We start from the raw sequence: 26,165 nt of genomic DNA on the forward strand, positions 1-26,165 counted from the left end.
TCTTCAAAAGGGACCCAAAAGACAATTCTTAACAATTGGTATTTAATAAATCATTCCAAATAAAACAATTTACACAATTTTTATAAAATTCATGTATTTAAAAACAATCTGAAAATCCAATAGTAAAAAATATATTGCACAACATATCACAAATATGCTGTATCAAGAGAGACAATACATAAGACATACACATTTGTCATTAAAAGTTTGCTAATTTGAAGGAATCAATAGAAAAGTTATGTTATTTGAGCATTTTTTGGCATGTGGCTCATTGTTCCTCAAATTTAACAGAAAAGGGATGGTCGACGTGTTTCGGTGGGTTGCCAGAATAGAACCACCTTCTTCAGGACAACAACAAATATTTTTATCCCTCTAAACGAATATGCAGTCTTTGCCTGCATAAAAAACAAAACATATATCAGAAGAAATCTCATATATTTTTAGTACAATCAAACCATACAGTTAAAAATTTTTAAGAGAAATTGCTCATTATCAATTCACAATTATGATTTAAAACATTCATCTAAATTTGATATCTTACCAATCCATTTCAAACCACTCAATTTTTTCTAACAAGTGTTAATACCCCAAAACATTTTTTTTTAAAGAATTATTGTCCAAAAGGTCCAATCAAGACTGGAGTGCAGAAACTCATGAAAACCTTCACTACCCAGCCTTCCTACACATTCATGCTCAGATTCAAAAGAAATTCACTCACCAACTGTTTTCTTAGGTAAGGCACACTGAAGACCGACAAAGCTGGCCTAATCTACTTGCGCTTTAAGGATTAATATAAAGCTAAGGATAAAAAATTGGTACAACGTTAACCCAACAAGAAACTGTACTAAAATCACCAATAGGGTACAGCCAGAGGTTGTTCTATACACGTACCTTTATTATTTATTGCTCCATATGTATTCGGAACATATGATCGAGAATGCAAATACTCATGATCATCACGTTGCTGTTCAGTGGGCACACTTCCCTTCAATAAAGTCCTACAGACAAAAGAGAATAAAAGAGCCCGACAACCCGGTATTAGTACTCTTTAAAGTTTGAGATAGAAATGATCTTAATTTATATATATTTATCCCATACGCTTCTTCATATGGAACCACAACTTTTCTCATATAAATGTATAAACCTACAGTTTAATAAAAAAGCTACTGCTCTCAGGTATGTCTATTGGCCTGTCATTGAATTGACCCCTGATAGCAGGTCCTTTATGTAATATCTTATAATGACTGGTAGCACTTAATAAATAATACTACCTCCTCGTATGCAGCTTGTTCAAAATTGGGCTCGCTTATTTCACTTAAGAAATTGGATTTCTTTCACTGTGAGTGACGGCATTTGTCTGATCACATGTGGACATGTGCTGAAAAAGAAGTACACTTCAGAGTCCGGGTTGATGGGCGAATATTTTACTTTGCTAAAGCCTTTTTCTTTTAACTATTTATCTTTTTTATGAAAAAACCCACAATTGGATTCATCCTTGTGTGTTTAGCCATGTCTTTGGATTACAGTATTTTAAAGTTAATAAAAAAACACAATTTACTGTGAAGTGTATTTAAAATAAAAAAGGGTCTCTATATCTGCTCTACGTACACCTGTCTGGCTGGTAGAAAGGACCTGTAGTATTCCATTACAATTTTATGCGACAGTTTTTGTTTCTATGAACCATTTTTATTGCTAGCGTGTGTCCACTATGTTAAGGCTGCAGCATGTTTTCTTTTAATTTTTTGGGCCTGTTCTTTGCAATAATAAAGAAAAGAAATGAATCCTCGCACCAGCAGGCCAATGCCAGACCGATTGGATTTGCTAATGATTGGTTGCATTTCATTTTGTGAAAAGAATGTGTAAAAAAGCATCTCATAGGCTGAGGAGACTTGGAGTTGCCCAAAGTATTTCATAAGTTCTATACCATAGACCCCACAACACTATAGTCATGCACCCGTCCACACACTCAAGCTACCATAACTGCTCCCTCTTTTCCTTTTACTGAAAAATCCTTGAAAGGCTTAGCTGTTAAAGAAAAATCTCTCATACCCATCACGTGCGTTCATTTCCCGCTGACTATTCGTGTTCAGGACGCTGGCTTTCAGTCACCACACACGGCACAATTGCAATTTACCATTTGATGCAACATTGTACCATATTTGTGCTCAAGAACTTGATAAATACACATGCATAAATAGGCATTTGTACGTACATTGTGTGAGTGTAGAAAACGTCTGGGTCGTCTTCGTTAAAGGGGACATTTATCCGAGGTAAGCAGTCTATCTTGCCATGCACATGGTGGGAAAATGCGGATCTTCCAGAAATATTCAACTCACTGATCCATGGGCGCAATAGAGGGTGGAACTGAAACTGAAGGGTACGAAGGAATTGACATGATTTTGCTTGAGGCACTGAGTGCTTGATTTATGAAAACTCGTATTGTAAATGCAAACCACCCTCCCATAATCTCCTCTTTCAATAAACTGCCTTTACAAGTGGCTCAGTGTTCATGCGAGCACGCTGCGAAGGTGGATGCCAGCATCTGCTTTCTTGCCTGTGGAAGTGCCCTCCCCATGTGTATGCATCGAGGCTGGCTATACTTGGCTCATTCAGGTGATCTCAGGGCACACGGCAGGTATAAGATTTCCTAGAGCTGCTGGGGATAACCTAGCTATGTCTTGTGTTTGCCCTCTTCTTTAAATAGAATTTAATTCACGAGTGTCTCAAAATATTCTTTATCTGCAGAGCCCATATGTCCACAGATCTGCGTGTAATAAATCACAAATGAAGAGTGCTGAGCGAGGGAACACTTTGAAGTAAAGCACGTGCTGTGTTGCGTGGTACCTTTACCTCAATTTATATGTGTCGCGTGCGCAGTGCTAATTTGCGCCGAGATCCAATGTATCACTATATTAAATGGTTTAGGGAGTGCTACCCCTCTCCTTTTATTTTTCCTGGCGTCAGTTCTGCTTTGCCTCAGCTAAAAATCAGTTTTCATTTTTTGCCTGGATAGACAGATCCTGCTCAAGACAAATCCTGCAGAGCAGGTCCGGACTGGCCTAGTGGGCACAGGGCGTTTCCCCGTTGGGCCGGAAAGGTTGGGTCCGGTTTTGGACTGGTGGGGGCAGTCGCGGCCCATGGAGGGAGTTCAGTGGGGCAGGAAGGCGGTGCGGGAGAGGGGCAGGGTGGGGGGTGGTAAACAACGGAATATGGATAATTGCAGGTAAGTAAACAATTTAATAAAATAAACGAATTTCGCATTTTGCGATGCAGGGTGCGCTACGAAATTCGTCAGACGAAGGGTTTTGTGTGTTCAGTATACTATTTTAAATTTGATTTTTGCTTCAATTGGTAATCGGCATAGCCAGTATCAGTGTAAATTAGCACCAACAGAGCTCTTTATGTATTTTGGCCCTAGATATGAGTAAAGCATAGCATTTGTAGATTGTGAGAAATTGGGTTATTGTTGCCAATCAGGCAACCACAATCCTTTTCATAGTGAACCACACAAGTTGCCAAATTAGCCTGTGCATCAAAGCGGTCAGGCTTAACTTAGAGGCAATGTGTAAAGTATTTGTGCTGAGCTTAAACAGTAATAAAGTGACCACACAGCCCAAAAAATCCGAAACCTACTTAGAAGAAATAGAATACATTTTGATAAACTAATACCAAAACAACTTAAATCCAATCAGTAGACCCAGAGGTATGAATGTTTCAAGTTTTTAGTGAAATTTAACACCTAAAAGATCAAACCAGCAACCACGGGTCTGGTCCCGTTAGAGCGGATCAAAGTCAAACGTTAATGCCTACCATGATGGAGCATGAGTCCAATGCAAGAAGTGGATTGGGCCTGGTCTGGGCATACCTTTGGACTTAGAAAAATATCTGAAGAAAAGTACCTTAGAAGTTAGAGTTCAGCGGGACAAGGCAGCAGGCTGTGCCCAAGTAGGATTCGTTAATGCCGGGGAGCACCGAAAAAGCTAGATTTCCAGGCCAGGGATGTCATCGTCGTTGATGAGGAGCTGATTGTCATCAAGTCAGGCAAAGAGTCTTACTTTGAGACTTAGACAACATTTTGTAGGTCAAAAATCTCCAGTGGGATAAAACGTTAAGCTGTAGCTGAAGAGGACTCCATGAGGCCAGATACTTTCAGAGGGAGGTCCCGCTGAACAGGATGTACTGCTGCAGAGAAGACTATAGCTGGTACTACTGCAAAGTCAGGCTGACCGGTGATGTGTCTACGGGAACACCCTATCCTACCCCCAAATTTGGTTCTGGAAAGTTCTTTCACTCCCGTGTCAAGGTTTCCAGAAGTCTGGGATGACAAAAGACTTATTTCAGGTTCCTTTGTGTGTGCTGTAGGCAAGCTCCTTTGAAGTGTACGTGGGGCAGGGAACAGCTCTGGCCTCCGCATTCCTCGCAGGACGGTCCATATTGTGCACACCGAATTCCCTGTATGTCCCTCAGTGGGAGGAATACACAAAGTCCAACAGCCCTTCACTGTCACATGACCCAGGACACTGACAGAAGGCACAAATGGTGAGGTCAGGAAAATGCCAAATTTCTAAAAGTACTTTGAAGAGACAAGGGCACCCAAGTGTATTGGCAGGGACCTTGGGTGTGAGTATCTGTCTAGAAACAATGGTCCCTAAAAATAAGATTTTTTGTTGTTGTTAAAACACAGAGATACAATGACATCTATGTTCATATATCAGAAGTGAATATTTAGATTTTAATATACTAAATAAAAAAATATATAAAGAGATACTAAGTAGGATAATTTACAAAAAGGAGGATGCCAAAATCAGGCATTAATCATGTTGGCCAGAGTGCAAGTAGGCATTGTTGGCCAAGCAGCATACATATTAGCACCATAGCCCTTTGTGATAACTAAACATTTTGGGAGTGTAAATGTGCTTTAGTCAACGACATTTCGATCACTCAACTGGATAATGGGATCATCATCAGGTCATTAAACTGATGTCTGAGAACAATATCCACTAAAAGCCAAGAGGAAAGGGATAAACAGAGAAATGAATTTTTTTTCATTAAAGAAGATTAAGAGCAAGATGTAGGCACATGTCAAGGTAAAGTATGCACTAATGAGGAACTTTCTAAAAGTTGCATTTCGGAATTGTGACTTAAAGTCCAACTTTACCATTAAAGAGGAGTCTAAATTAAAATTAATTTGAGTCCAAACAGTATGTTTCTACCTGCTCCCAAACCAAAGTTAGCACTTATTAAATGTTATAGGGTAACCCAGTGTTAGTCAATAGAAGAGATGGGACCTACAATAGTGAAAAATAACTTTAAGAGTTTTTCGCTTCCAGGGCATGTAAAACTTAAACTCACATTTCTTACTTTTTAATGAAAATGCACCCCCATGGGCCTTTAGGGACTGTGTTAAGTACTATTCATGTGTATTAAAAGGTAGGTTTGGCCTGGCAAAAGGTTGATTTTGCCAGTGAACCTGAGACAAGTTTTAAAAGGCAACTTTATTTGATTAAACAATGAGTGCTGCAGGCCCACTAGTAGCATTTTTGTACAGACTTTAGTTACATGTTGTACCATGTAGTACCATTCACTAGGGACCTAGAATTAAATTAAATGTACCAATTAGGTGTTGGCCACTTTTATTGAGTTTTAGGGAGAGAGAACACAAGCAGTTTCCTAAAGCATAGAAAAATGAATTTAGCAAAGAAGGAGGGGTGAATGCAAATGTTTGGGAGTGATCTTGCATAGAGTACCATGTCCAACATGGATGATACTGCTACATGTAATCTACATGTCAGAAGAATAGCGTCAGACCTTATAGTAACAAAGATGTACCGCGGTAAAGAATTTGTTAATCAGAAAATTACTTCAAATAGTGTTTGATGTTGGATGCTAAAATTTAATTTAAAAAACAGTAGCGCCCCATAAGAAGAATAGGAAGCAAGTTTTTCCTCTAGAAATTAGAAAACGATAGTACTGACTGTGCCATCCACACTGAGCTAGAAAGTGACAAAGCCTTTTCAAATGTTTACAGCGAAGTCTTTAAGCTTAGGATTAGCACAGTGCTATCCACGCCAAGCTGAAATATGAAAAAAGCCTTTTACCACTCCATGTACAGTATTACAGCTTTGGATTAGTAAAATACTATTGTGGCCAACCTATAATAAATAAAAGCCACCCTGACAGATGTTTTGCTCTAATTAGAGCTCATTATAGAGGTAAATCTTTTTCCAGACACAAGGGAGCATCCATAGATGTCCAGACAATACCCTTTCTGGCTTAGAGGGCCACATACATTTTGTAAACAAAGAAGCAGGGAACTCTGGGTAGTTCCGGAGTTTAATTGGAGACCAGTTGCTTTATATGGAGCACCCTACAACAGCACCAACTCTTTGAATCTGCTCTCGTCAAATGTCTGTTTTTGTGTCATAGCTTTTAAGCATAGGATTAGAACAATGCCATCAATGCCTAGCTAAAAAGTGAAAAAGCCATTTGTGGAGAAGTGTGGCTCACTGGTTAGAAGTGGCAGACCCTGAAGCAGAGGTCGGCCCGGGACCAGGGTTCAATTCCCGACGCGGCAGGGTCTTGGGTCAATGTCCGCGGACTCGATAATTCTCGCTTAGGTGCCTACGCTAACCATGGGTCCCACTCTGCAACTCTGGGCAATATGTTGCTTAATCTCCACAACGGCCCCAGCAACGCCGGGGATGCCTGGCTTCACCTTGGGGTGCCCTCTCACAGGGAAAGCCAGGACGGGTTCCCCAGCGGTATACAGCGCCAGGACGCCACGTAACGAGGTAACAGTGCGCTTTATAAGTATACATACAATACAATTCATTTTTACTGCAACGTCCTTAAGCATAGGACTAGCACAGTGATAGCCACACCAAGTTGAAGAATTACAAAAGTCTTCTAACACAGGCACAGCATTACAGCATTACAGCTTTGGATTGGTAAAATACCTTCCAGGCAACCTGAAATTAATAAAACCAACCCCAGACATGTATTTCGCTCTAAATATGTATATGAATATATATATATTCAAGGTATGTAGACTTGCATTTAAGATTAGTTACTCCATACTTGATGTTACTAGGTTGCAGAGAGAATTCATGTTAAAACTGAAGCACATACTGTTGGCTGTTATTGCATGATTGTATTTTTTGTGAACAATTGTAGGAATTTACTTTTGAGATGCTCCAATTCTGATGCCATTTAACTAATATATGTTACCTATTTTTGCATTTTTAGACCTAATGTTTGCGGAACACGTTACAGTGCATATTGCTGTCCTGGGTGGAAAACCTTACCTGGTGGAAACCAGTGCATTGTCCGTAAGTTCACTTTTAAAACCATCATATCTTCAAATACTTAGTTTTCTTCTCATTAGTTTTATAGGACACATTGAAATCATCCGTGATTAGTTTCATGCACAATCGTTTATGAAATATGTTCAAATGACTACGTATGCCTACTAATTGTTACTAGTCTTACCTCAATAACAAAATTCCTTTTTTTAAATATATTGAGGCCTTGTCACAAAAGTAATTTTGGCTGTATTTTGGTTTACGACTAAAAGTATATATCATTTACACATGCCAGGATTCAGGAAGGAATTCTTTGCATGAATAAATGCATTTATTACCGTGTATTTCGCTGCCACACGTGTGGAGAATTCTCCAGCCATTCCAAGGTGGGTTTGCATTGAAAGTTTGGGAACTCCCCCAAATATCTACTTTTGTGAGCATTCCAAATTCTGATCTGACCTCCTGCTTTCCTGGAAATAGTTGGAGATTTAGTCAAGCCAGTTTACTCCAGTCACAGGCTGATGTAACTCCTCTTCTCGGATGGCAATTGGAAGTGATAGCCCACAGATGTGCTGGGGGTGAAGAGGAAGAGGTTTGTCCGTGAGCAAAAACATTTGCCCGTGGAGAAATATTTTTGCATTTGCACAGGAGGCTCCATTCCACCATGGGGAAATTACAATAAGTAAATTTCTGCACAGGTGGAATAGGACCTGTGGGCATATAACAAGACATTCCAGTACTATGTCTGGAAACCGGCAGCTTTCCAGGTGTACTACTTGGAATATTGATAAATTGCAAAAAGTAGTAAATCTGCTCCCATTCATAGGGATACTTCTATTGTAGGATACTTTGTTTCATGAATAGAGCCCATTGCATGTTTTGACCCGGACCTAATTATGTGGTGCACAGGCAAATTATATGGTTTCATGATTTACTAAGCTCATCTGGTTCATAAACATTTTACTATAGATTTTCTCAGTTTAACCACACCTCCTGAGTGTTTAGAGGCATGAGAAAGCAATGGTTCCAATCTCTAAATCTTGGTCCCTCCAGTAGAGTTCTCGAGGACCAAATCTGAAACTGCATTTTAGTTTCCCATAATTAGTATTCAGTATATACATTTTAAAAAAATGGATTGTAGTTTCACAGAAACTGCTTTCACTGCTGAAATGGCAGAAACCACTCTGTTCTACCTGGCCCTGGAAACCATGAAGACATGAAGAACTGGCCAGCATGTTGTTTTTACAACAATTTCTTAATTGATAAAAAATAAACAATCACAAATGTTCAGGAAGTACCTGTTACAATAACCACAGAAAATCTAATAAGATAGTCCATCAGAGTAGTGGTTGAATAGCAGTGGATAAGACAGAACACTACTCACTGTTGATACGATAATGACTTATGGAAATCTTTGGTGGAGTATGCATCCAGAATAAAGGGCAAGGTAGGGATAGAAGTGGGAAAAGAGTGTAAGGTGGAAAAAAGGAAGAACATCAATCAAGCACCAGGGACATTATTATCAATGTGTTGAATAAGTGGTGTCTTCAAAGTAGAAGTCCTGGGACATCTAATACCATTAAAAACAGTTGCAAGCAATGATTGTAAACTACACGACACTGTTAAGAAAACTTACAAGACAACGTGGTGGTCCATATTACATAGTTCACAGTGATACTCCATTTCCCATTCTCTAAATGGGTGGATGCCTCTGTTTCTGCACTTCTGGTAGTACTTCAATGCATTACTAAAGCAGTACTAAAGTTGAAATGCAAAACAATAAAAATCAATCTCAAAACAAATGATGTTATTACACAAAATGATAATAAAATGACAAAACTCCAGTAAGGGGGATCAGATATATGAATTTTTAAAGTTTTAATTAGATTTAGATTTAGCACCAAAAAGCACTAAATGCCAATGATAGTCAATGGTTTCCTTAGAATACTTGCAACTTGACGCTGACTGCAATGGTGTGCCGGTCGGATACACTAACCAGGTTTGTCCAGGTTAAAGATTTTATCTTCTGACTTTAATTCTTTAAGTTCCAATCATCACAGGAGAACAATTTGAAAGGCCCAGGATATCAGGGTGTCAGGCAAAAGACAATAGAAGGTCAAGTCCAAGGCTAGTTGCCACTGCTCAGCTGGGCAGTTGCAGGAAAAGGTGTCTTGAAGTTTTTTATGTCCTGTTGTTTTAACAGGAGGTCTGCTATCCGAGCCTTGGAGTGCATGTCTTTGTTCAGGGTACAAGAAGAATAGCAGGTCCAGTCTTCTAGACTCTTCTCAGGTCTCAGTCAACAGGTTTAGTTCTCTTCTGATATTCCACAGGCCGAGGGGTGTTCTAAAGTAGATGCCTGCAGATTCCACATTTATGTCTGGAATGGGCAAGTGGGTGGGAATGGCCCCTGGGGACATTCTAACTAATGTGGTAAAGGTAAACCATACCCACTTTGGGTATTTTAAAGATGGCCAAAGTCTTAGGCCTCCCCCTTTTGTATCGCTTTGTTCGCCCTAAGTGTGGCAGGGTATGCTCAGACGTGAGTCCCTTGCTCACTTGGCCACTGGATTCAAGATAGCCTGGTTGATGAGGATTATGAATCTGAAACCGGTCCCAGGATGCTTGTTTCCGGTCTAGGGAAGACATGAAAGCTTGGCAGTTCGGGCTGTACTGTTCCCATGAGGCACAGGGTCAGACTGATTTGCATATAGCCATGTCTGAACTGGGGTGGCCGAGTGAGCTAAAGAATGGTGATGGATTAAACCCAGATCAGTTGACTGGGGGTGAGTGTTTGATTTGCTCAAACGCTCCGTCCATCATCACCCCTTTTGTATCGCAAAGTCTTAGGCCGCCATAAACCTGAGCTCTTAGGGCTCTGGGTGTATGCGGAGAGTGTACTATAGTAATCCTAGTGTCCTCCTACATCTAACACTAAAATCCAGTTTTAGGCAGGCCATATATTCCCAACAAACTCAGAGACAGAAGTCTGGTAGAACAAAGCTTAGCTTTTAGCAGCCTGATAGTGCATACTCACAAACTGTTTTGGAATTTTGTTTACTTCCTTTGAAGCACACCCCAAATTTCACATGAAATATCCCCAGCAGACATGTCAAGCAGTTCTTGGCAATCCAGCAGGATGTCAACAAGAGGCCTACTGTGATGGAGGCCGGTTGACTGGGGGTGGGGGCCCAAAGAAGTATTCAGGCCTGGGTGTTAGCTCCATCTGCTTCTGACAGTGTAGACCTCTATGACAGCAATCAAGTCCTTGGGCTCATCCTGCAGAGTATAGCAAAGGGTGTATTCACATTGACACCCGTGATGATTATAGTGTTTAGAGAAAGAGGTCTAATACATAGGAAAAGATTTCCATCTTGTGCTAAACTCTATATATATTCTGTTCAGACAAGATGACTTTCAACATTTCAACAAGCCATCCATTCAGTTCGGGAATGGTGGTCTTCCTTCAATGTCTCCAAAGATCTCAGCAACAAAGAGGCCTGTTGCTAGCCACTGCCATTCATGATTTGAACGTTCTAGTACATGGGATACATTGTGTAATAAAACCTGGAGCACAGTTTCAATCACAAGACTACGGTCTCTGATCATTTTGCCTAAATATGAGACCAATAATCTGCAATATATGGGCAGGAGCAGACATTGTACGCAGTTCAATTGACTTCCTATCCAACAATCTGAGTGAGTGAGAAGGCTGACACTATGTAACATGAAGGGCATTCAGTTGCAATTATGTAGGAGTTTAAAATATAGGAACTTAAAACTTGCTTCCCTAACATAATAGTTCTGTGTTAGGAGTAAGGACGCCAAGCCTTCTTTAAGGTATTCGGTCTATAGAGAAGATTGCCATAGTGTCTAGTGACGGTGAAGACTGGGCTGGAGAAGAGTTGGCCTATGAGTACCTTGTAAAGGAATGAGATTTCTTCCTTGAACTGGGAATTTATGTATAGGGAAGTCCTGTAAAACCAATAGGGGGCATCCTATTCAATTAACAATATTTCTAATAATCTTTATGATCCATTCCACAGTAAGTACCCATAGTTTTGAAAATACCTCTTCAGAATACAGATGGTCTAGCTATCTGCCACTTACTGGTTTCATTAGATTTGTCTGTTTCTAATCCATACACCAGCATTGTGCCAGAAAGTGGCTTAAAAGTGAATGAATGGGCCAACCTTCTGCAGTGCACGAAAAAAACAATAGTTGCATCTAGGAGGCACTACCTTTATGATCTATACCTTGCATCGCAGGGATAGATTGAGTCAAGTCCACCTATCGTAATCATTCCATGATTTAGAGATCAGCAGGGTCAGATTGTCCAGGTCTCTCTTGAGTTAAATACAGAAGAATTTCTTTATGTTAGGCCCCTAGACAGGTTTTAGTGGTAGTGTGTGACAAGCGAAGGCCTCACATTTCCCCCAGTTGATTCTTTATCCAAAGAACCCAGAGTAATCTAGTTAAGGTGGCGGAGGATGTTATTGTCAATAATATGTCATCTATATATAGAAGAGCGTTTAATGGCCCAACTGCAGTAGGGGTTACCTGGCTTTCTGGCATATCCCTGATTGCATCTCATAGTGGCCCCAGAGAAAGGAGAACATAGAGAAGATGGGGGTGACACTAATGGGGCCCTCTTCCCACCTTAAATAAGTCCCGACAAGAATCTGCCGCAGTTGATCTTGCCTTTGGGGATTGTGCAACCATCGGAGTTTGGAAATGAAGCCTTCTAATACAAATCTCGCCAGAATGCATAAAGGGTAGCTCTATTCTATGAGATCAAATACCTTTTCAGCATTGAGTGAAAGAAGGGCCAGAGCATCCTAGTAAGAGAGACCTGAAGATCCATAACAGTGTTCCAGTAGTTTTTGGTGTTCATGGGAGGAACATATCAGCATCAAACCTACCTACAAGTCAGGCATTATACAGGGGATGACTTTTCAGATTGTAATGGTCAAAATATTTGCAATATTTTCAAGTCATGTTGATCAAAGATAACTCGAGAGGGTCCTTCCCCTCTTTAAGGATAAGGAAGATAATAGCCTAATTGGATATAGGAACTAGGAATCCCCTTTCCTCACCTTCTCAAAACACTGCATGTAGCATGAGAGTCAGCAGTGTGTTTGGTGATTTTATAACATGTATTAGGGAAGCAGTCCTGCTGAAGGGATTTACAGGTTGGAAGATCTGAGATGGTTGCAGGTATCTCTGCTATATACATCTCTCTCACCCATAGGGCTTGCCCTTTAGATGTCAGAGAAAGGCAAGTTTATAGAGTCCAGGGTGTAGTCCTGAAGTCTGGGGTCAGCAAGTGCATCAGGGTGGGGCAGTTTCATGTAATAAAAGGCAAACACCTTAGCTATGTCTAATAGAAGTGATAAGGCAATGCCATTTGTGCGTCTCTTTGTCACAGTAAATGCTTATAACCATAAACCCTTTTCCACACATAACAGTGACTTCATTAAACCTTTTCTAAAGACCTTGGTTGTGTAAAGCAGGTTAAGGAACAACCTTTCAGCTTCCAGTTTTCTGCAGGGCAGAGTGATAGGACAGATTTCTTAAGCTTGAGCTGTTCTACACTCACTTGTCACCAAGCAATGGTCGAGTCTTCATTAGAAATCCTCTAAAGGTGACTATCTCTGCTGTCCAAGAATGAGGGACTGAAGTCAGTTTTTAAAAACTGGATGTAACATTTAAGTATAAATTTCTCTCAGGGAGTTTATATTTTTTGTTTGCATTCCCCAATATGCTAGTGATGGGAGAGTGTGGCTCATGTCAAAGCATAGTGGAGAACTGGAGAATATCAGAAATGCCACCTTCTAGGTTATCATTGGATTGGGCTCAGTGTAGAGAGGAGTTGTGTCTGAGAAAATAGTTGATGAGTTGTGACGTGTTAAGGAATAGTGGAATATAAAGAATAGTCTTTTTCTCTGGGGTGGAGTAGCCACCCTAGATATGAGCCCCATCATAAATAAAAACCTTATCATTATTGTTATACCTGTCGACTAAACCGGTTTTCTCTGTAAGACCCACAATACTTTGGATGTTACCAAATTCTGTGAACAGTCTTGATCTGAATTTGGTGCATAGACCATCTATAAATAAGTATGGTGTTTAAAGTGTTTATTATGCGATGGCAAATCTGTGGTCATTGTCAGTCCAGATTTTAAGGAATTCATGGGGAAGTGTTTTCCTAAACAGAATCACTATCTCACATTTCTTGGAACCATCTGAAAATTGTGAAGAGGTATCCTGAGTAGGTTTCAGTTGACTACTACTGACCACTCTGCTGGCCCAGTCAGGTTTTTGCTTTTCAGATTCTAATAGAGACAGATGAGCTTCTTGAACAAGTGCTATAATGTAATGTTTATTCCTTCAAATAACATAAAACTTTCTTTCTCTTCACATAATGAAGCAAGAGAATTATGTGGGGCAGCCATTACCAGTAGTAAACATTTTTGTAGGAGGAAATGAGGATAGAAGGAACAGTTAGTCTGGAAGGGTCAATGCAAGATGTAATGAATGTGAAACTTACTCCATTCTGCATGCTGCACTCCCACATTGTGAACCTACAACCTTCTTACCATACATTTAGCAGGTTATGCCTGACTCAGTCAGTCAAACTAAACTTTATTTGGTTTGTTACAACCATAAAAGTACAATTTACCTCTTATCCTGATAAAAGAAGAAGGAAAAAAAAAAGCGGTATCATATAAAATTATTACACCTCAAAATACATATGATTTAGCTTTCTTCTTAAAATCGGAGTATTGTAACATTCTAAATTATTAAAATCACTTAATTCATACATATACATCAAGTCCTTCAACATGCAGCAAGTAATACTGTAATCCCTTGATAGTTCCACCTTTAGGTGATGTTAAGGAGGAGCATTTTTAATGCTTACTCTGTACACTTGAGGAACACCTTAACTTTATTCATATATTTCCCCAGAGCACAGGCTATATCTAAATTCCCCATTTCCACCAAAAGGTTAACAGCTTGCATCCTGTTCATAATTTTATACTTTTTAAAAATCGGACATAAAAACTCCTTTCGTATATCTAAAAACCTCATACAATCTACAAAAATGTGTAAAATATCGCAGGTGGTGCCTAATGTACAAGTGCATTTGCCATTGCATCCTATCATAAGGTTTCGAACCCTGTTAGTTGCATAACATGGGTTTATCCCAATTCACATTTTTAAAACTTCCCGCTTTAAACTGTAGCCGATCCACATAGGGGAAATGTTGATCAATCTCCCAAGCCGATGTCATGTGGGACACCGAGGTTTTTTGTAAGAGGTACTCCCGATCATATATACGGGACATATCAGACCATAAAAGCCTTAATTCTTTCTTACCTAATGTCATGTGATCTTGCGGTGGACCAACCTTCAAATTGAGCACCCCATATGCATCACTTATTGATGCTCTAGTCTCTTTTACCCAGGGTAGCTCGCTAGTAGCAATTTCCACTTTTGCCCATTGGGAGATTTTAAGAAGCTTCCCTGCTCCCAGTCGCTGCCAAACGTGTACAAGGGTCATACAAGCAGTTATTGCCCAGGAGGTGATTCCCAGCTCAAGTCTTGCTGCCTGTACCATAGATGATTTAGGCAGCAGGAATAAGCTTTTTAGTATATTTCCCTCCTCTTTATCCCAGGAGGTCTTACCACTTTGGTAAAGAACCTCGGCTCCATACAGAAATTGAGGGGGCACCATTGCTTGGTAGGCTTTTATGACCGGCCTATCTGACATTTCTCCATAGGTACTATTAAATCTTTTTAGGCCTTTCACAGAAGCCAATGCCCTCATTTTTAAAGCTTGCAAGTGTGTATACCATTTCAGGGGACCAGTAAACCACATTCCCAGATATCTATAATCTGATACTCTCTCAAGCAAAACTGTGCCAAGATACCATGAGAACTTCGTTTTCCTCCTTCCGCAACATACATTTTTGTCTTATCCATGTTTACTACTAATTTTTTAGTTGTACAGTATTCTTTAAAACTGAATAATTTTCTCTGGAGGCCTATCTCCGTCTGAACCATAATCACCAGATCATCGGCATAGAGAAGGCACAATGTCTTGTTTCCTCCCAATTTCGGGTTCGCCCCTTTAACCTCTCTTAATTTTTGGGGTACGTCAGCTAAAAACAGGGAGAACAATAAGGGTGTGAGTACACACCCCTGCCTTAAACCAATTTCCAATTGGGATTCTCTCAGTCAATCCTCCCTTCTCGTCCAAAATTATCTGCGCCCAATTTTCTGTATGTAATGCTTGGATTAAGGCTAACAAGTCACCCTGTATTTCATAACCTACCAATGTTGGCCAAAGCTGCTCCCTGTCCATCAGATCGAAAGCTGCACGGAAGTCCACGAAACAGCAGAATAAATTACCCCTTTGATCGATCGACTTCCGTGCAATGGACCAAAGAGCAAAACAGTGGTCAACCGTTGAGTGACCTTCTTTAAACCCCCCCTTTTAAGGGGGTACTATCTGTTTGTCATCCACCCACTCCTTTAGTAAGCCTAGAATTACTTTGGAGAAAACATTTTCACCTATATCCAGGAGGTTTATTAGGCGATAGTTTTTAGGGGAATTTACATCGCCTTTTTTATGTATTGGTCTAACAATAGCCCCTTTCCAACTATCTGGGAAAGTACCAGTATTTAAAATCCCTTGGAACATATTAGAAAAAAACTCCGCCCACCATTCTATGTTTCTTTTTATGATAACAGCTGGTAAATTATCTGGGCCCGCAGCCCTTGTTAAATTTAGCCTAGTTATTATACCTCTAATTTGGTCTGGAGAAAAGTGCTCTTTTATTTCTTCCCTTCTTCCAGTCCAGACGTTGGCTATTGTTTCCTCCCTCTTTGGTCATTTACCATAAATTTCCTCTAGGTAGATCACCCACTTGTCCTCTGGCACAGAGCACTGCAGAGTCCCTAGGACTTTCCCCGTGCCTTCCAGTATTAATTTCCAAAAGCCTTTCACATTTTTTTCTTCAATTACCTCGAGTAGGTTCCCCCAACATTTATCCTCAAAGATCCTTTTTTTGTCTCTAATAATCGCCTTATATTTTATCTTTAATTTCCTAAGTTCTAATGCCACTTCATCACTATAGTTACCTCTAAGGCGTCTCTCCTGTTTCCTAATACCAGCCTTTACTTTCCGGCATTCATCATCAAACCAATGTTTGGTATTTTTAGGATGTAATTTCACATTATTTACTGACTTGTATTTACCGTGCTTTCATTTTTTCCTGAGGCATTCCACCAGTTGCCTTATTATATCCTCGTACCAGGATACACCCTCTCCTGGTGCTAGGTTATCTAAATTAACAGTTAACTGGTGGGTACTCAGTTTCTTTATATATTCATCAGTAATTCGCGTGGTAAGTCGCTTGGGGTATTCCACCTCTACTGGTAGCACTTTTTGCCTGTGCGGGGAGCTATTTACCTAAAGTTCTACCTGCAATGGATAATGATCGCTACCCTCCACCCTGAGTATTTCGAACTGTTTAATTAAATGAAAGTTCCAGGCCTGTATAAATGCGTAATCTATAGGGCACATTTGTTGCCCTACTTTTAAATGTACAATTCACTGGCCGGTCCGCTTCCTTTCTTCCGTTCACGCAGACCAGGCCCATGGCCCCCAATAGTTGCCCAAACTCTTCATCTTGGGGTGAGCTATCGCAACTGGGGAATTGTGCAAACTCTATTTTATATGCTCCTAGGAGATCCCTCAGCCAAGAGTCAGTTTTTTGGGGATTTAGTCTAAGATTGAAGTCCCCCAGTACCATAAGCAGATCTCTTGGATAACAATCACATAAATCCTCCAGGTCAACCTTATACTCATTTGTTTTCCCTTTCTGTACATACACATTTATAATACATAGATTTTCGCCCCCTGACATATTGTTTAGGGTTCGCACTCTACTACCCAATGCCCAGTTACACTTGAGTTCGAGGGGTTCAATGTCTTTAGCAATCCTTGTTGAGACCAGCGTCATCTGACCACCAGATGGTCTACCTACTATATTGTTTTTTGCTGGTTTTACATGGTGAGAGAAGCCTTCGGTTGCGGGGGTTTTGTCGCACAGCCAAGTTTCCTGGAAACATACAATATCGTTTTTCCTTAAGATGTTTTCAAAATCTTCCTGTACCAATATTCTATTATATCCGTTTACATTCCAGAACAGAATGGATAGGCTGTGCGACGACCCTACTTCCTAATCAATATTACTCATATAACCATCTTCCTCACCGTTCATGTATGCCAACTCTCTATATCTATTCCCAGCAAGGACATCTTCAACATCCCATCTCTGATCTTTTGATATTATCGTGATTTCAAGGGCGTCTTTCTTACCTGTACCCAGGCTAATCATTCCTATTTGTCTTTCACCCAATACCGCATGGTTCCTGAGGAATGAATTCCCTAGTTTGTCCACCAATACTTCCTCCCTTTTTCGTATTCTAATTCCTTCCCAAAGCATCTCAGTCTCCGCCTTTTCTATTGCATCTTTTATTAGGGCTGAGTGAAGTAGGACCTTAGTTATTTCCTCCCCCTTGCTATTAACCGTAAACCCAACTTCTTTTAAATCAGCAGTACTAACATATCTTAGACTGGGACACTTTGCAAACGAGGAGAGGAGCTGGGAACGATTCAAAGGGTTTAATTCCTTAATTCTTCCCCCCCCTTTTCCTGTCCTATTGGCTCTACAAATATCCAAGCGTCTGCAAACAATTCTAGCTGCCAATGTTGGAGATTTCCATCTGGCATTTCTTCCCTTGTATGCCTGCTTACTTCTTCTCTGCCTCTTATTCTGACACCCTTCCCGTGGATTAAGTTAGTGGGCCCCGCACCTGGGGGCGTATCCATCCCCCATGCTGCTGCTGCACTCTCCTTTACCCCTGGGTAATTCCTCATGGTAACCTTTCCACCTTTTCCCATACTATTCCTTGTTTTCCGCCTGGGTTGTTCCTCAGGTCTACTGCTACTTGTTCCTATATCTGCGAAGTTTAGCTTTAATTTCTTGCCTTACTACCTTATCCGTTATTTTATATGCAGGGGTTACCCTCCCCCCGTACTCCTGTTGCTTCATGGGATGGCAATTAACTGGGACCTTTTTCCCTTTCCTTCGCCGTGTTATATTTTGATTTCTGTACCTCTTTTCCCCATACCTTTTTATAATCATTGGGCAGTAGGATGTATATTCTGTTGGTATATCCTCTAAGGGACTACTCGCCCTTCCCGCTACTTCCCCCCCTGTCCACTTTGTTTTCCTCCTGGGCTTCTACTGGCCTTACTAGTGATTGCATCAAGTTTTTAATCTGTGCCAACTCCCCGATTATATCTTTAAATTGATTGCCTTGTCTTTTCAAAATATCATTATTTAGGACTGAAACCTCTAAAATGCCCTGCAAGGTTTTCTGGAGCATTAGCATAACCTGAAGCATGGATAGGCTGGAGGAGCCTGTCACCTCCAGACTACGTTGAGGCACTCCTGATACATCAAATCCAACAGCATTTGAATTTTCTAGTCTTTCATGTCCATTAAAGCTGGATTCCCTCCCAACAATATGTCCTTCACCCAAGGAATTGCTACAGTTTATTCTTTCTTCATTCACCTCCTCTGCTCCTCTGTCCTGGGTGGATATCAACTGAAACATCCTTGGCGAAGAGTACAAGCGAGGTTCCATTGGTATCTCAGCTATATTAAAGTCAGACTGGTTCAGAGCTTCCATACTTGATGCTGCCGAGTCCTCGATGGTTTGCGGGGTCTCTAGTACACTTATCGCCTTATCTGCTGTCTCTTTCCCTCTAAAATGTTTACCAATAAAATCCTTGATGGAGTTTGATACCGCCGACCCCCCTTTTGCGCCCGGATGACTTGGAGGTTGTCGGCGCTAGCTGTGGGGTTAAGCTCGGGGGGGGGAATGTAACTCCATTGGCTGTTGCTCTGCTACCGGTAGGTGTTGCCATGTCTTTAGTTGCTTCGTCCGGGCCTTTCGATATATCAGTGACATCCACCGTCCTGGATTTATTTCCTGATTTTTAAGGTTTTTTAGGACTTTACGTGGTTTAGATTTCCCTAGGGCCATTGCCTTTGCTTTTTCTTTTCTTTTAATTCTTCTTCCCGGCGTACGCAAGATTACGATAGGGTTTTCCTTCACCTTATTGGCTTCCACCGCTTAATAGATGCACAACTACCCCCACTCCCTATGTACTTCCCCATATTATTTATTTGTTAAAAAAGAAAAAGGGGTAAAATTGTCTCTTTCACTTACCTCTGTTTCTATAAGCCCGCACTCTTTCCTCCACCTCTCCACTCAATTTCTGGGTTGAATACTCAGCCACTTATATACAGTTAACTGCTGCAGACTCCAGTGGCTGTATTCTACCCTCCACAGTCCAAACATGTAGTGCTCTATCCTTCTATTGAATTGTGCCTACCGCTTACCGCTTATCAATATATTTATATTTAGCTTGGTCTCTACCCAGGCAATCCGTAGTCTGGCTGCCACAGTCTTCTACAATTCACACGCCCCGCACTCCATACCTCCTGCGGTGCGGTTCTGTTCATGCGCTTCTCATGCTGTGGCTTGTCCGGCTCTCAATCAGCCGCGGGGGGTACGGGCACCACGCCCTCTCAAACCCCCGCAAACACAGCTCGTCGCGGCTCCTGCACTTGCCGCTCTTGCTCAAAATCCGTGCTTCGTCCTTCATGCGGCGGCGGCGGCGATCGATACGGCTGGAAATCGCGATCTCGGTCTCCGGAAGTCGGAAGTCGGTGTGGACGCTGAACGTGCTGGGAAGTGGGAGGTTCTGTGGGAGTTTCAGCGAGTGCTCGTAGTCGGGCAGAAACAGAGGCCAACAGATTAACTCTGAAGACTCGTAAACTTCTGCTCCGTATCTCAGCTTCTACGTCTGTACTCATGAGGTCTCCTCTATGCAAGGGCATAGAAAAACATGAAGCGAGAGATAAGATATCAGGTGCCTCATAAATGTGTATAGTCTCAGCTATTTGTAAGTCACATCAGTGGAGCTTGCAGATCAGTATGTCGATGCAGAAGGATGGGTTCTTCAATGCCTTGAAAGATCCTGGTTGTGGTCCTTGGGTCCTGACCTTGTCTCAGATGCTGCTGATTTAAGAAAATCCAGATGTCCTACGCACATCTGGGTCCCAATATTAAAATATTTTTCCATGTAACATAATAAGCACAACCACCAGGTTGAGGAGACCATATTTGAAGGCACACTTCTTCATTCTAGGGAGTAATGCAAGGGATTTCCTGCATTTTATGTCTGTTTCTGATGAATAATCAACCAACGAGTATATAGAGGGCCCCTCTAATTGAAATGGTTCCTCTTTCTTTTTAGCTGTCTGCGGGATTATTTAGTGATGTTGGTGATGTAGTAAGTGTGAGATAAGAGGGCTCGGCTTAGCTTCGGGTTGGTTGGTGCAGGGAGCGATATTATGTGCCCAATGGAATTTGAGGGATTCCTAAAATTTCAATTCCAACAAAAGAGAAACACATACTAGAAGTTATCCTGTTGTCTTCCTGCTCCAGGGGAATTCCACTAAATCTTATATTTTCTCATCATCAGCTATCTTCCAGATCCTTTATTTTGCATTTCAGATGCCTGAGTTCCTGGCCCATTCAGGGCCAGTGGTTCGTCTAGTCTCAATGTCATCAATCCTCTATGTAGTGTTGATGTGATGACTGAATGTGGCCAGATTGTGATGACTAGACTTCCCCATAGGAGATACTTCAGTTACTGTGATCTCCAGCTTTCCCATGTATGTTCTATTACAGGACATTTGTTTCAGAATCATGTCAAGAGTGGTTTCTGGAATCTTCCCAGTCATCTGATGGTGAGGTTGTTTACGCCATGAGAAATCTTGGACAAATGGAGCTGTTGTGGTGGCCTAGGAGGGAAAATATGGGTTGCTGGTTTTGCCCAGGTCTTTCAGGGTGAGAGGAAAAATGCTGATCAGATGTCATGAATAGGTTGCCACAACATTCAGCAGAGTTGTTCTACAGATGTACCACTCAACACCATGCAGCATTTCAACATTCAGCTTGTCATACATGTTCCTGCGCATCGCTCAGTGCCTTTAAATACTACAAATACAAGAACAACACATATGCCAGTACTGATGATTCTTCACACTCTTACTTCCAGATCTCACCACACACCTGATATGACAAAAATAAATTCTTTATTTCTTTATACTTTGTTTTTTAACATTTAATCTAAAGGTTTTTTCAAAACATTCTTTTTTTCAAAAGATAAGACAATCTTTTATATACTCAAAATTGTACACCATAAAGACACTACACATGAACAAATACATTAAAACATCTCAAAAACGCCTAAAGACATTACAATAAATACATATATAACAAAGAATACATGTGAAGTTTTTTTTTAGAAATAGCTCAAGTTCTGCATTTTTTTTTGCAAACACTGAGAAATGATAGAAGGAGAAAACAGCCCTGCTTAATTTCTCAAGAAGCAATAGCAATGATCGAACAGTGCTCCAATAAAGCTCATACCATGAAGTTATACATGCAACTTATTACTTTTCCTTAGAAAAGCGAGCCACCTTTGTACAAGTCAATAGTGTTACACTTATTAGAAAAAATTAACTGTCGCGTTTCAAACCCATATACTTTTTTTTCGGTTCTTCTCAGGACACAGAACAGAGAACAGCTAGAAAATAACATGAAAACATTATATTAGCAATCATTCTCCAAATGAGTGTAAAGATTTCACCTCTCCAGGCCAGCATTCTTCTAGTTTTTCAAAAGATTAACCTCTAAAGTGGGAACTGAACTTCAAAAATTAAAAACGAATGTTCCTGATGTTCTTGAAGTTTCCCTCAGCAGGTGGAAGACAATACTCATTTTTTCCTGTCATCGACTCTGTGCTCTTCATGGTGGTCATGGGGAGCTAAAATATGTTGGCCCTGGTCCTGAAGCCATGCTCCAAGTGTGGTGGGGTTTCAGATACCATGTGTACCTCGGCACAAAAGCATCTGTGAGGTTGTTTCCAACTGTATGTCCAGTTGTGTCTCCTTTTTGGATTCAGAATGGTTGCCCCATTTCTAAATAAGTCATGAGAACTGAGAGCTAGGTGGACTGGGATTCCACCTATTATTGCCAGATGCTCCTTTACTGCTAGCTGTAAATGAACTCCTGAGTCTAGAAACTGCGTAACGTTTCAGAAGCAGATAATTTAGGTCAACTACAAATGACTATAACCTTTCAGGTTCTTTGCCAGATATAAACATATCTGATTATTAGTAGAGCCAAAAACTAATTTTCAGTGGTGAATTAGCGCTTTAAAAATTAGACTGCTAGGGTATATGATAGCTCACTCGATAAAAACAATTGAGGACCATTGCACCTGCAGTATATGGGACGATTGGAAAATGAAGTAGTGTGCTAACCTTTGACTCATAGTGGCATTTCCTGTCTTGCATGGATCTACTAAATTTGCATGAATCACATTAGAATTATGCTATAATGGTTGTATCTGGTAAAAGAAGATGATTCTAAAGCTGGTACGTGCTTTCTTTGCAGCCATTTGTAGGCATTCCTGTGGAGACGGATTCTGCTCAAGACCAAATATGTGTACATGCCCAACTGGCCAGATAGCACCCTCCTGCGGATCAAAATCAAGTATGTTGTACTTTTTCTATTAAGTTGAAGCCACTGTGTTCTGTGTGTTTATTTTCTTCACAGCAGACTCAAATGCAACCAGTAAACATGCCTGTTGGTTACAGTATACATTCATAGCATCACAAAAATGCACCCCTGGGTCTAGAATGATAATGGAGTGTGGGGGAGTCCCTTTTAAAGGACGGTTTCCCTCACCCCATGCTTCATCATTGGGTAACCTCCTCGCACTGCAAACCTAGTCGCAGTGCGGGCTACAACCACCTCACTGAGAGGGAGGAGCTCAGGGTTGTTTTATGGTATGGCCAAGAGGTATTCTAAAACCTTTTAGATGAGCCATGTGTGGAGGGAGTGAAAGGGGGTGTGAAAGTGAGCTAAAACTAACTCCCTGGTATGTCGGAACAACCTTTAATAGGATGCTCCGAGGTCAGGATTAAAAGAGGTGGGCAATGGCAGGAGGAATCAACCTGTGATAGACTCTTGCTGGTCGACATGTTTCAGCCTTTATACCCTCCGTAGAGGTGTTGTGGCTTTCTTCAGGACCAAAATGTGCAAACTAAAGTGAAGGAACCACCCATACCAAACTTTAGTAGGTGGTTAAAAAAGCATACAACCAGCGAGTAGGTATTTAACCATTCAAAAAGTCTGCTGGTCAGCGTCTTTCCTGTATTGTCGGGTGAGCTAATGGCACCTTACCCTCGGCACACACACTCAAGGTAGCATCCAAATCCTTATGGATGGTGCCCTCTCGCTGGTACAGTGCACCCAGCCTTCTTGGTGCACTTTACCAGCGAAACAGTTCAACATTCCAATCTGAAGTGTGTGGTAGTTTGATCAATTTGCCTGTGCGTGTGTGCAAAAAGATGGTGCCTGTGATAACATTCCCACAATTAACGTTTTAAAACCTGACATTTGTTTTCACGGGCTTTAGTGGACAATTTTAGGACAAGTACCTCATGTTTCTTCAAGTTTTTGTTGCTTGTACGTAATAGTGTGTCCCGTGAGATAGAGTCTATTAGTTGGATGGCTGTATCAAGTATGTTATATGGATATCCCCATTGCATGTTGGTTTGACTAAAACTCCGGAATGTGGCCTGGTAAGTCTGTTGCTCAGATGTAATACGTTTGATGCGCATGAGCTGCTACACTGGCAAGTGCTTCTTCAGAGATGGTGGATGAAAACAATCATATCTGAGTGTATTGTTTCTGTCTGTTGGTATTTGAAAGACGCTAGTTGACAATCTTGTTGCTGTGAGTTCAATATGTACATCTAGAAAGTTGATGATAGTTTGACTGATTTCATGTGTAACTTGTATCCGAGGATTACAAATATTTAATGTGGAAAGGTTTTCTTCCAACATATTTCTGCTGCCATTTCCAGATTAGGAATATATCATCAATGAAAGGTGGTATAAAATTAGATGATCAGACCATGATGTATTGTCAAAGATATGCTTTTTTCGAATTAAGTCATAAAGACATTAGCGTAAGCAGGTGCCTCAGCAAAACCCATGGAAGTACTGCTTTGTTGAAGAACGAAATTATCTTGCCAAGTGAAATAGCTATGAAACAAACAAAAGCGTAGCAACTCTAACAAAAAGAATTTGTTAGCTCTGATCCCTTCATGTTGTAATAGTATCCATTCTACAGCTTCCACTCCCTCTGAGTGTGAAATAGATGTGTAGAGAGACGTAACATCAAAAGAACACAGTAAGATTGTTGGGCTGTCAAAAATTTGAATTGAGTCTAACTTAATTCAGAAATCTGTGGAGTCACAAATGTAAGATCTCAAGGATTGCACCAAAGGTTGTAAAAAGTGATCCAAGAATCTCCCAATTGGTTGTAATAATGAGCCACTTCCTGACACAGTTGCTCTAAAAGGTGGATCTACTGAACTTTTATGAATTTTATACCACATATACAACCGTGGTCTTTTGGGGTACTTTGTCTTTAAGAATCTCATGATTTGTTTTGAAATCCAACGTTGCTCTAGGGCTAAATTCAAGAAAATCAAAATTGTTTCCATAGGTTCACCTGTAGGATCCTTCTCAAGCAAGAAGTAAGTCTCTTCATCCATTACAAATGTGGTGACTTTCCTCTCATAATACGTGCTAGCCATAACAACAAGTGCACCGCCTTTATCAGCTGGTTTGAAAAATTAGATCCTTGTTATTACTCAAAGATGACCAAGAAAAAGAGAGGGACCCCCCAGCCGAGGGGGAGGGGTGCCAATAAAGACTTTAGTCACAAAGAAAATGTCCCTATGGCCACTGATACACTTACCATACAGATCTTACACACTGCCTCACACCAGTAACATGAGAATGGACATAAAGGATGTGATCAACAAATACCCACACTAATAGGGAATGCAATTTTTATAAAAAAAAGCATACATCAAATCATATTCAATTGAATAAGGCTAAAAAACAGTACATATCTAATTAAAAATGTCAGGGTGACAAAGGGTTAAAACCACAATACAATTGCATCATACAGTAACAGTCATTACAAATTGGGAACAAAGAAAGAAAGAACAATAGTTCCTAGTTCTAGAGGAAACCACTAAAATAAGTTAGTGTTCAATTGTACCCACAATAAGTGAGATATCCACTACAATTCATTAAATATAATTGCCCCAACAGATTTTAAACTTTTTCCTCTTCACTGGGCATCGACGCGTTTCGGTGGGCCTATACATGCACAGCCACCACCTTCTTCAGGAAAATGAAATACGTCCCAATCACAATATTAATAGTCTGTATTTCCAGGGCTAGGAAATGCCTCCAGATCAGCACTATCACATGGTACTAAAAAGAATATGTACCTTGGTTGAAGTAACTGCAGAGTCCACTACTGTGGGCTATAATGTCAGGCTACTTAAAACCATTCATCATAAAGATAAGGAGCCTTCCTAGCCTTCCATAGTTGGCTATGACTTTTATATAGTAAGCAACATAAGTAAGTTTAATGGACAAAACATGGGGTCTAGGGTGGGTTCGCTCCTGTGAATTTAAAAAAAAAAAGATTGGCAAATGGTGCATTTTAAAGCATATAAATTTCATGATGAAGCAAGGCTTATAAATCGGTGAGAATGTTTAGTATTAAAATATTAAACACATTACAAACTGTCCCATATCTTGAGCATTAATAAGT

General features: G+C 40.6%; 1 protein-coding gene across 2 annotated transcripts in view; it reads left to right on the forward strand.

Moving 5' to 3' along the window:
- The window catches only part of FBN1 (fibrillin 1), a 713,526-nt gene that overhangs the window by 134,271 nt on the left and 553,090 nt on the right, over positions 1-26,165 (forward strand). For both annotated transcript variants that reach the window (XM_078684805.1, XM_078684806.1), the window contains exons 2-3: positions 7,246-7,328; positions 22,914-23,012. In XM_078684805.1, coding sequence (XP_078540931.1) covers positions 7,246-7,328; positions 22,914-23,012 — 182 coding nt within the window. The remainder of the gene's footprint in view (positions 1-7,245; positions 7,329-22,913; positions 23,013-26,165) is intronic.

The sequence above is a fragment of the Lissotriton helveticus genome, chromosome 3_2 (assembly GCF_964261635.1).
Source record: "Lissotriton helveticus chromosome 3_2, aLisHel1.1, whole genome shotgun sequence".
NCBI classification, from domain to species: domain Eukaryota; kingdom Metazoa; phylum Chordata; class Amphibia; order Caudata; family Salamandridae; genus Lissotriton; species Lissotriton helveticus.